Genomic DNA, 12,257 nt, shown 5'->3' with positions numbered 1-12,257 from the left:
TTCTTTTACAAATTATGATGTCTTCCTCTTCAGGTTCCAATGTAATCCGTATCCAAACTGCCAGTTACGGGCGAACAGATAAAACCACCTGCTCCTCTGGACGCCCTGCGAATCAACTCCGCAAAACCGACTGTTCTGCATCTACAACACTCCCTATAGTAAGGGAGAGGTGAGTTAACTACAACGCTCCCTATAGTAAGGGAGAGATGAGTAAACGCTCCCTATAGTAAGGGAGAGGTGAGTTAACGCTCCCTATAGTAAGGGAGAGGTGAGTTAATGCTCCCTATAGTAAGGGAGAGGTGAGTTAACGCTCCCTATGGTAAGGGAGAGGTGAGTTAACTACAACGCTCCCTATAGTAAGGGAGAGGTGAGTTAATGCTCCCTATAGTAAGGGAGAGGTGAGTAAACGCTCCCTATAGTAAGGTGAGTTAACTACAACGCTCCCTATAGTAAGGGAGAGGTGAGTTATCTACAACGCTCCCTATAGTAAAGGAGAGGTGAGTTAATGCTCCCTATAGTAAGGGAGAGGTGAGTTAACTACAACGCTCACTATAGTAAGGGAGAGGTGAGTAAACGCTCCCTATAGTAAGGTGAGTTAACTACAACGCTCCCTATAGTAAGGGAGAGGTGAGTTATCTACAACGCTCCCTATAGTAAAGGAGAGGTGAGTTAACTACAATGCTCCCTATAGTAAGGGAGAGGTGAGATACAGACATTTGAACTCATGTTTCATGAACAGCAAACCAGTTTTACAGTGAAAATGGGTTTCTGCATCTTCAGCCTTACTGAGTAGTGAAGGCAGGCCATCAGGTCTAACCCTAATCCTAACCCATCAGGTCTAACCCAAACCCATCAGGTGTAATCCTAACCCTAACCCTAGCCTGGCACCATCAAATACCTTGTTTTTCCTATGACAACAACAACAACAACACATTTTGCCTCTTTGTCTTTGCTGTTAAGATGTGAAGGAAGGACGACATGCCTGCTGAAGGCCTTCAACAGCATCTTCTCTAATCCGTGCAGATGCACCTACAAGTACCTCGACATCTCCTACAGCTGTGTTCCTTCAAGTAAGGAACCGGAGCATCCCATCACCACAATATTGCACTACACTCCAAACACGTTCAGTGTAACTTAAATTTTCAAACATCACTGAAGTGTGTGGTTGAACTTAGCTTAGCACACTGAAGTGAAGAGAAGAGAGTGGTTGAACTTAGCTTAGCACACTGAAGAGAAGAGAGTGGTTGAACTTAGCTTAGCACACTGAAGAGAAGAGAGTGGTTGAACTTAGCTTAGCACACTGAAGAGAGTGGTTGAACTTAGCTTAACACACTGCAGTGAATAGAGTGGTTGAACTTAGCTTAGCACAGTGAAGTGAAGAGAGTGGTTGAACTTAGCTTAGCACACTGAAGAGAAGAGAGTGGTTCAACTTAGCTTAGCACACTGAAGTGAAGAGAGTGGTTGAACTTAGCTTAGCACACTGCAGAGAAGAGAAGAGAGTGGTTGAACTTAGCTTAGCACACTGAAGAGAAGAGAGTGGTTGAACTTAGCTTAGCACACTGCAGAGAAGAGAGTGGTTGAACTTAGCTTAGCACACTGGAGAGAAGAGAAGAGAGTGGTTGAACTTAGCTTAGCACACTGAAGAGAAGAGAGTGGTTGAACTTAGCTTAGCACACTGCATTGAAGAGAGTGGTTGAACTTAGCTTAGCACACTGCAGTGAAGAGAGTGGTTGAACTTAGCTTAGCACACTGCAGTGAAGTGAAGAGAGTGGTTGAACTTAGCTTAGCACACTGAAGAGAGTGGTTGAACTTAGCTTAGCACACTGAAGTGAAGAGAGTGGTTGAACTTAGCTTAGCACACTGCAGAGAAGAGAGTGGTTGAACTTAGCTTAGCACACTGAAGAGAAGAGAGTGGTTGAACTTAGCTTAGCACACTGCACTGAAGAGAGTGGTTGAACTTAGCTTAGCACACTGAAGAGAGTGGTTGAACTTAGCTTAGCACACTGAAGAGAAGAGAGTGGTTGAACTTAGCTTAGCACACTGAAGTGAAGAGAGTGGTTGAACTTAGCTTAGCACACTGCAGTGAAGAGAGTGGTTGAACTTAGCTTAGCACACTGCAGAGAAGAGAGTGGTTGAACTTAGCTTAGCACACTGCAGAGAAGAGAGTGGTTGAACTTAGCTTAGCACACTGCAGAGAAGAGAGTGGTTGAACTTAGCTTAGCACACTGCAGTGAAGAGAGTGGTTGAACTTAGCTTAGCACACTGAAGAGAAGAGAGTGGTTGAACTTAGCTTAGCACACTGAAGTGAAGAGAAGAGAGTGATTGAACTTAGCTTAGCACACTGCAGTGAAGAGAGTGGTTGAACTTAGCTTAGTACACTGCAGTGAAGAGAGTGGTTGAACTTAGCTTAGCACACTGCAGTGAAGAGAGTGGTTGAACTTAGCTTAGCACACTGCAGTGAAGAGAGTGGTTGAACTTAGCTTAGCACACTGCAGAGAGTGGTTGAACTTAGCTTAGCACACTGCAGTGAAGAGAAGAGAGTGGTTGAACTTAGCTTAGCACACTGAAGAGAAGAGAGTGGTTGAACTTAGCTTAGCACACTGCAGAGAGTGGTTGAACTTAGCTTAGCACACTGCAGTGAAGAGAGTGGTTGAACTTAGCTTAGCACACTGCAGTGAAGAGAGTGGTTGAACTTAGCTTAGCACACTGCAGTAAAGAGAGTGGTTGAACTTAGCTTAGCACACTGAAGAGAAGAGAGTGGTTGAACTTAGCTTAGCACACTGCAGAGAAGAGAGTGGTTGAACTTAGCTTAGCACACTGCAGAGAAGAGAGTGGTTGAACTTAGCTTAGCACACTGAAGAGAAGAGAGTGGTTGAACTTAGCTTAGCACACTGAAGTGAAGAGAAGAGAGTGGTTGAACTTAGCTTAGCACACTGAAGAGAAGAGAGTGGTTGAACTTAGCTTAGCACACTGCAGTGAAGAGAGTGGTTGAACTTAGCTTAGCACACTGAAGAGAAGAGAGTGGTTGAACTTAGCTTAGCACACTGCAGTGAAGAGAGTGGTTGAACTTAGCTTAGCACACTGCAGTGAAGAGAGTGGTTGAACTTAGCTTAGCACACTGAGGTGAAGAGAGTGGTTGAACTTAGCTTAGCACACTGCAGAGAAGAGAAGAGAGTGGTTGAACTTAGCTTAGCACACTGCAGAGAAGAGAGTGGTTGCGACGCCTTCTGAACACCCTTTTTTAGAATGTCAGTGTGGTGACGGACATTAGTGTGGACATGATCACTTCTACCAAGCCCCCCCCCTTCAGTACCAAGCCCCCCCCACTTCAGTACCAAGTCCCCCCCCCTTCAGTACCAAGCCCCCCCCCCCTTCAGTACCAAGGCCACTCCCCCTTCAGTACCAAGGCCACTCCCCCTTCAGTACCACTCCCCCTTCAGTACCAAGCCCCCCCCCCTTCAGTACCAACCCCCCCCCCTTCAGTACCAAGCCCCCCCCTTCAGTACCAAGCCCCCCCCCCCCCCCTTCAGTACCAAGCCCCCCCCCTTCAGTACCAAGCCCCCCCCCTTCAGTACCAAGCCCCCCCCTTCAGTACCAAGCCCCCCCCCCTTCAGTACCAAGCCCCCCCCTTCAGTACCAAGCCCCCCCCTTCAGTACCAAGCCCCCCCCCTTCAGTACCAAGCCCCCCCCCTTCAGTACCAAGCCCCCCCCCCCTTCAGTACCAAGCCCCCTTCAGTACCAAGCCCCCCCCCTTCAGTACCAAGCCCCCCCCCCCCCTTCAGTACCAAGCCCCCTTCAGTACCAAGCCCCCCCCTTCAGTACCAAGCCCCCCCCCCCTTCAGTACCAAGCCCCCCCCCCCCTTCAGTACCAAGCCCCCTTCAGTACCAAGCCCCCCCCCTTCAGTACCAAGCCCCCCCCCCCTTCAGTACCAAGCCCCCCCCCTTCAGTACCAAGCCCCCCCCCCCCCTTCAGTACCAAGCCCCCCCTTCAGTACCAAGCCCCCCCCCTTCAGTACCAAGCCCCCTTCAGTACCAAGCCCCCCCCCCTTCAGTACCAAGCCCCCCCCCCTTCAGTACCAAGCCCCCCCCCTTCAGTACCAAGCCCCCTTCAGTACCAAGCCCCCCCCCCTTCAGTACCAAGCCCCCTTCAGTACCAAGCCCCCCCCCACCCCTTCAGTACCAAGCCCCCTTCAGTACCAAGCCCCCCCCCTTCAGAACCAAGCCCCCCCCCCTTCAGTACCAAGCCCCCCCCTTCAGAACCAAGCCCCCACCCCTTCAGTACCAAGCCCCCTTCAGTACCAAGCCCCCCCCCCCCTTCAGAACCAAGCCCCCCCCCCTTCAGTACCAAGCCCCCCCCTTCAGTACCAAGCCCCCTTCAGACCATTGACTGTTATTAGCATTTGAAAGGCCAAGCCATCAACTAATGACTGTGGTCAGGTGGGTTTCTGAAAAATAAATATGTCTGCCAAATAGCAGGGTTTGACGGGCATTTATTTTGTCCGAAAACGAATGGAAACACCTCTTTTCATGCAGTGATGTGCCTTGCACAGTTAACAAAGGGCTACCGATATGCCTGTGTTGTCTATGTTGTGTAAGAATGTGTGTGTGTGTGTCTTACAAGATTTACCATGTCTCTTACAGACTCAAGCCAGATATGTGAAGCCCAGACCAAAACATTCAATTGTGGTACGTATATCCTAAGGTCACTCATTAAAGGTGTATATCCTAAGGTCATTCATTAAAGGTGCAGTATGCGATCTACATCCAATGCATTGTTTGTCAAATTCACTTAATTTGTCCTCACGGTTCTCTACCCGTTGATTCTGTGTGTATACGTCAGTGTTCCTACACAGTCCTTGCTCAGTAAATGGGACACAAACAAAGTGGTTAGGACCTAGCCATTAGCAATTCCAGCCAATCAGCACAGTGCTTCAGGAACAGGGAAGGGAGGGACATCATTTGATTGGCTGTTGAGCTCAAATATCAACAAACTTTTGCCAGAATCGCAGACAGTACCTTTACATTAAACTGTGACTGTGCGTTTTGTGTGGAAAGATGATGTCTGTTCTGCTCATGTAGGTTCCCACAATGTAATCAAGATTCACACGGCTAATTACGGACGGACAACCTCCACAGTCTGCTCGGTTAACCAACCTCCACACAAAATCGACAACACCAACTGCTATTCATCCGACACATTGTCTGTTGTCAAGGAGAGGTCTGTCTCTATATTTACTTGGAGGCTAATCATTTGTTAATAATCCAACACCAACTGCTATTCACCAACACATTCTCTGTTGTCAGCCAACAGTCAGAGTTGCATAATCATGGAGTTATGTGCTGCCACTCTTGTCACATGTACCTTCTCTCTGTAGCTGTGATGGGCAGCTGCGCTGTTCAATAAAGGCCTCCAACAGAATCTTCTCCAATCCGTGCCCTGGGATCTACAAATACCTGGACATCTCTTATAGCTGCGTTCCTCTCAGTAAGTCACTGCAATCAGCAAATATATAAATAGTTTAAATGTTATAACGGTGTTTTCAGCAACGATAAGGAGCAGTTTACAGCCAGATTATGACAGATAAGGACGAGATTAGGAGCAGATCAGGAGCAGTTTACAGCCAGATTATGACTGGATTAGGAGCAGTTTACAGCCAGATTATAATTGGATTAGGAGCAGTTTACAGCCAGATTATGTCAGATAAGGAATTCAGATCAAAATTGCAACAGTGTGTTGTGCAGCTCGTATAGTGCCTCGTAATGGATAACACACGATAACCACTAAAGCCTGGGGTTTTGAGCTGAGATGTGTGCTAGGTGTGTTTCTTTGGTTGCAGACCCACACTGGTAAGATTTGAGCGATGGTACAGATAAAAGCAGGTGCATGGTTGATCTAGGGTTAGGGTTGATCATACTCTCAAAGAACAGGGCCCATTGGGAACCACTTCAACCAATCATAGGTGACCTCATAGGGAACCACTTTAACCAATCATAGGTGACCTCATAGGGAGACACTTTGACTGCCAATCATAGGTGACCTCATAGGGAACCACTTTAACCAATCATAGGTGACCTCATAGGGAACCACTTCAACCAATCATAGGTGACCTCATAGGGAACCACTTTAACCAATCATAGGTGACCTCATAGGGAGACACTTTGACTGCCAATCATAGGTGACCTCATAGGGAACCACTTTAACCAATCATAGGTGACCTCATAGGGAACCACTTCAACCAATCATAGGTGACCTCATAGGGAACCACTTTAACCAATCATAGGTGACCTCATATCACAAACATGAACAAACAAGAAAGAATGAGCCTACGGTCTCGTCACAGCGCCCACATCAGTAACTCCTGTTTGTCTTAACAGCATCCAGTAAGACATGTCAGGGCAAAAGCAGCACACTGGACTGTGGTGAGTAGAGAGAGACATTATTACTGCAGACAACCACTCCAAGAGACATTATTACTGCAGACAACCATTTCAAGAGACATTACTTCAGACAGCACCCCACAACAGTTTCACAAATATTCTTTGGTTTGCATTTCTGGTGTGCTACCTGTCCTTCCAATTCAGGACTAGACGTGATAAAGATCCATGCTGCTAACTACGGGCGGACTGACGGACACACCTGCTCTGTTGGACGAGCTGCAGATGAGGTCACCAATACCCGCTGCCGCACCTCGCTTGCCCTAGGCAGAGTCAAGGACAGGTAAACCAGCCAGTAGAATAGGCAGAGTCAAGGACAGGTAAACCAGCCAGTAGAAACCATGCCATAGACAACTGGGGTTATGTAAGGTTAATTAGCTAGTGCAACTTGCCATAACCAACTTGGATTCAAGCGTATTTAACGTTGATTAGCTAGTGCAATTTATGCCATAACCAACTAGAATTCAAGCGTATTTAACGTTAAATAGCTAGTGCAACTTATACCATAACCAACTTGGATTCAAGCTGATTCAAGGTTAATTAGCTAGTGTGACTTTCACCATAAGTAACTGGGGTTCATATCTGCACGTGAGGTGAATCAGCCAGAAAAGCCACAAGTAACGGATTCAGAAATATGTAACTTTAATTAGCCAATATGATGCATTCTATTAGTAGCTGCGGTTCAGAGGGAGTTTAAGGGGAAAGTGATGTACACTGCCAAATCTGAAATCTTAGTAAGATGAAATATCTTAAATGAAAGCAATATATGCGTGTTTTGCAGTTTAGCCAATGTTACTTTTTGTAATGGGTTCATATATTTTCATGTCATGATATTTTTGTCTTGTTTTGTTCCCTGTAAAGGTGTGATGGACAGGACAGGTGCATGGTGATGGCATCAAGCGATATCTTCCCAGATAGATGTCCTGGGACCTACAAGTACCTGGACATCTCCTACAGCTGCGTTACTGAAATGTAGTCCCTCACTGTCCGAGATGGGTTAGGGTTACTGAGATTATGCAATAGAGCAAACTTCACTCCTAAACCTGTTTGTGAGATTATGCAATAGAGCAAACTTCACTCCTAAACCTGTTTTCTAGATATTTTCTCTCTGAACTGCTTGGATCTGGCAGTGCTGGGCTAAGTTGCTCTAAGAAACATTCTTACTGCTGGTGATGGCTGCAGTCCTGCAGCGTGGTGGAGGTACTTCCTGTTTTCTAGTCCAGTCTTTCCAGCTTGTGGCTAGTGTTAGGGTTAGGTGTGAGTAGTAGTATTGTGTGTTAGGGGTTAGGGTTGGGGAGCAGCAAAAAGAACCCAATGTGAAAACATCTGGAGTAACGTTCTTACTGGTGGTGATGGCTGCAGTGCTGCAGGAGGTGGAGGTGACTATTTTAATCCAACTATCTTTCTAGTTTAGTCCTGGGAAAACACTGAACCCTGACATCCTGTCAACTATCGCACATAAACATGTAACAATTAAAGCATTCAAAAAACTATGAGTGTGTCTCAGAGTTTAACAAAGATAAGGTCTAGTTCTGAGGTAATTTTGTGCAATCATTAAAGCCCAACTCCTGGCCCCACTGAGAGTGCCAAAGGCCCCTTATCTGAAGGGCAATTCAGTGTGTGTGTGTGTGTGTGTGTGGGGGGGGTGTCTACCATTTGAGTCTAGTTCTGAGGTCATCATTAAAGCCCAACTCTCAGTCCATCCAGGGTCTGAAGGGTAATTATGTGTGTGTGTGTGTGTGTGTGTGTGTGTGTGTGTGTGTGTCTGTGTCTGTGTCTGTGTCTGTGTCTGTGTCTGTGTCTGTATGTGTGTGTGTCTGTGTCTGTGTCTGTGTCTGTGTCTGTGTGTGTGCGTGTGCGTGTGCGTGTGTGTGTGTGTGTGTGCGTGTGTGTGTGGGTAAGTGTACCCTTTGAGTTTTCCCCCACTCCCATTCACAGTGCATGTTCATGTTTTCCCGTGTATAAAACTAAATCCTACCAAACTTAACAGAGTGTGTCTGAAGCCCCTCCCATGTGTCCACGAGGGTTAGCAGCTGTGGTGCTCAAGTTGCTGCAGACGCTCTTGAGGATGTAGGATGTGGAATGTACGCTAATTTTAATAATGGTTGCAAATTCAAATGTATTTTTTAAATTAAAGCAGCATTATGAAGCTTTGGTCTAATATTAGTGAACTACCTACCTGAAAAGTATGCAGGAACCTAGCAAACACTACCAACTGCCCAGCTGGCTCTGATACAAGCTTGCTAACATGCTAACTGGCATCTTTTGGCCATACTGTTGATGCCATGCTGTGTTCTTACACGACCCGAATAGGAAATCTACATAGCATAAAGCCTGGATGGCTAGTGGGAACAACAGGTGGGTTAATCTGTCACTCACAGTATGAATTACTAAACGTAGTTACTCATTAAAACATTCCTCAAAAAGTGTGTTTGCTTTTCCCCTAAATCTCAATCAAGATAAAAACATATATGTGCAGAAACATCTTCTGAACCGTATTGACAAATTGCTGGGTGGTTCCATGAGGTGATTCTCTAGGTATTAAGTATGACAACATTCTGCCCCTCCATCCATAAGGACATGTATAAGTCCTTCTAACATTTGTGTCCCTATAGTTGGGCTCTCAGAAGGGGAAACTGGGAGGGGAATGCTAATGGCCGTGCTACAATATTAACATCTTTGTTCAGGTAAAATGTCTTCCTGTCGCGGTCCTCATTACAGCTGAGCTGAAGGAGCGTCCGACTGAAAACACTCTGCTGTCTGACCAGTAGGTGGCATCTGAGACTAAACACTCTGCTGTGTGACCAGTAGGTGGTATCTGAGACTAAACACTCTGCTGTGTGACCAGTAGGTGGTATCTGAGACTAAACACTCTGCTGTGTGACCAGTAGGTGGTATCTGAGACTGTGGCTCTGTTGAACATCCTCATAACCACTCCCATGACAACGGCTGAAGCTGAGAGGTGTTTCTCGACCTTCAAGACCAAAGCCAAATGTCTCCAAGGCCTGAAATATAAAGTTGTGTTTGCCTGTTTCAAATGCCTTGCAGAAATCTAAAAACAAAATATACCTGCCATTACTGCCAAGATCAGCACAGTCAATGAGGATCACAGGTCTGATGTTATCAGATACATGTCTCCATTACTGCCAAGATCAGCACAGTGAATAAGGATCACAGGTGTGGTGTTATCAGATACATGTCTATGATCAGCACAGTCAATAAGGATCACAGGTGTGGTGTTATCAGATACATGTCTATGCCTCATGAAACTAGATTGGGTTTCATCAATCATTTTGGTCCAAAACAGCTTTTGTTCTTTTGGCATAAATCTGAGCTAGGATTCTGTGATCATTATGAAAAAGACAAATTGGTCACCAGTTGTGAATGCAAAGTGGATCTTTCTTAGGCTTTCCAATCAGGGTTAAAAGTCCCTGAGATAAAGTGGGAGGGGGGGATTAATGCTCTCTGTATACACACCATGCAGGAAGGGGCTAATTGTTCTGTGAAAGCGATATCAAATTCAGATGTTCAGATGTCAACGCCTGGGGATTTATTGAGCTTTAGGTGATGAACGGCAAACAGGACGTTATCTGAAGTTATTGGGGCATCACACAAATATTTTGATCATTCATAATTGCCTTAGTTTCAGTGAGATATCTGAATAAATGAGAATCAGATGTCTGCTACTCTCTAAACAGAGCAGGCTCAAGAGTGTAGTTTCTCCCAAGGGAGAATTACTCAACACTCTGATGTGAATATGGAGCTGAAGGCTCACACACTCGAATTAAGCTTTAGCTTTTTGGTCATACATAATTGCCTTAGTTTTAGTGAGATATCTGAATAAATGAGCTATTTTATGGGGATCATCAGTAATACTTCCATTACGTTTTTGAATAATTGGTTTTATTCCAGGATCTTTCTAATCTGAAGAAATAGGCAGTGTTTTGTTCGCCTTCCTCAAACCATTTAATCCTTCACCTCACAAAGGCTCCCTCTATTTTCATGTCATTTATTTTACTGAAAAATGAAACCTGGTCTGTCATATTCTGATACATTTCCAGGCATAATTTGAGTGTGTTCTGTGTCCTCACTAGATGTAGAACTAACTGAGGCTATCCAGTTAGACAGAAAAGGACAGAATGTGTTTAAACTCAAATTCTTCTTTACTTTCATTTGCTTCTTCAATTCATAGTTGTTCATTACTTTGAGCTCCCTTTTTGTAAGATAAATTCAGTTCAATACGAATTTATTAACAACTTATTCATATACAATCTATAGGCCTATTTAACCAGTATACTAGTGCAGTTAGAACAGTGTTCAGACCTGAGGCCTGGAATAACAAGGATTCATCTGCTTCAGCTTAGCTGACCAGTCCAAGGTCAGAGGCCTTTCTAGCTGGGCGCAGAAGAGATAAAGGCGCCATCTGCGTAAGGGAGTGAAAATGTTCACAAAGCCATCATTGTCACGTAGAGATTATTACTGAATCAGACTTACAGTCCCCTAGAGGCGGATACCTGAGGCCCCCAGGAAGTAACATCAGTGGGTCTGGCCCTTAAAAGACTTGTCTTGTGTATCAGAATGCATTCTCCAGTCTGGCGTGACAGAACTTTGTGTGAAGTAAGGTCCGGCTGAAATTTGTATGACTATTTACCAGTAAAACTACACTTGTTACAACTAAATGCTTCGGGTGGTCTCTCTCTCTAAACCAACACGCAAGAGTAAGAATTAACTTAACACTTTACATATCTCCTTTTTGCTTTTTTCTCTGTAAAACTAAAAAACAGAAAACATCATATCATATAAAATATCAAGGTTACAGCACTGGTGTCAAAATTCTTGAAACAGTATTTCTAGAAAATCCCGAATCTAGAAAAACCAAATCTAAAGATAATTAGGCCTACTAGAATACCTTCTCTCACTCAGTTGGTGCAGCTTTGAATGTGATATAGTTTCCATGGTTTCCATGGTCACCATTAGTATTTGAGAAGCTCATGCTTACATGATTCTAGTTCAGTTAAGTGTTGCTCATTCAGAAGAGCAGTCTGTCTTTCTCACTCTGTGAAAGCTTGGCCCACTTTTGCCTGTAAGTTTGAAATCCTCAAAATTTGAAATCCTCAAAATTTCTGAAAAAGCATTTATAAATGAAGGACTTATTCCAGAAACATTGTTTCAATGTTTGGATTTTCTTAATTACTAAGTCATGTTTTAATAACCACCTAAAAGAGATGACACCTCTATTTATAATATTACTGGATATGTTATTCCTATCTAAACAGTCAGAAACTGACCAATACTCCATGCATGCCAAAGAAGTGCAATCTTTATTACTCCATGTATAAAGTTTGACGTCAGGATTTGTCTCTCTCCATACATCAGATTGAATTTTTGTATAAATATCATCAGACTGGAAGGTGAATAATGTTTTGCATTCGGAGGCCACCCATCTGAAGAGCTGTTTAAAGCACCCATCTGAAGAACTGTTTAAAGCACCCATCTGAAGAACTGTTTAAAGCACCCATTTGAAGAACTGTTTAAAGCACCCATCTGAAGAACTGTTTAAAGCACCCATCTGAAGAACTGTTTAAAGCACCCATCTGAAGAACTGTTTAAAGCACCCATCTGAAGAACTGTTTTAAGCAATGCTGAAGACACCTAAAGCACCCATCTGAAGAACTATCTAATATATTTCTTTATTTATTGTGTTTGGGGCTCACTATGGAATGGCAGTTTAACCATATGGTGTTGGGATAGCAGTTTAAGCATGTGTTTCTAACTCTTTTCTCTTTAAACTCTCCAGCTTTCTATTCCACTCCAGTCATATT

General features: G+C 44.5%; 1 protein-coding gene across 1 annotated transcript in view; it reads left to right on the top strand.

The window, feature by feature from the left end:
• LOC122129492 (L-rhamnose-binding lectin CSL3-like) overlaps positions 1-7,411 on the top strand; it is a 10,692-nt gene extending 3,281 nt beyond the window's left edge. Inside the window, exons 2-5 of the mRNA XM_042704415.1 lie at positions 5,080-5,218; positions 5,376-5,485; positions 6,583-6,718; positions 7,297-7,411. Coding sequence (XP_042560349.1) covers positions 5,080-5,218; positions 5,376-5,485; positions 6,583-6,718; positions 7,297-7,411 — 500 coding nt within the window. The remainder of the gene's footprint in view (positions 1-5,079; positions 5,219-5,375; positions 5,486-6,582; positions 6,719-7,296) is intronic.
• The last annotated feature ends 4,846 nt before the right edge of the window (positions 7,412-12,257 follow it).

Source organism: Clupea harengus, unplaced genomic scaffold, assembly GCF_900700415.2.
Source record: "Clupea harengus unplaced genomic scaffold, Ch_v2.0.2, whole genome shotgun sequence".
Lineage (NCBI taxonomy): Eukaryota > Metazoa > Chordata > Actinopteri > Clupeiformes > Clupeidae > Clupea > Clupea harengus.
The sequence above is the reverse complement of the archived record's forward strand: the minus strand, read 5'-3'. Positions and strand labels throughout refer to the sequence as shown.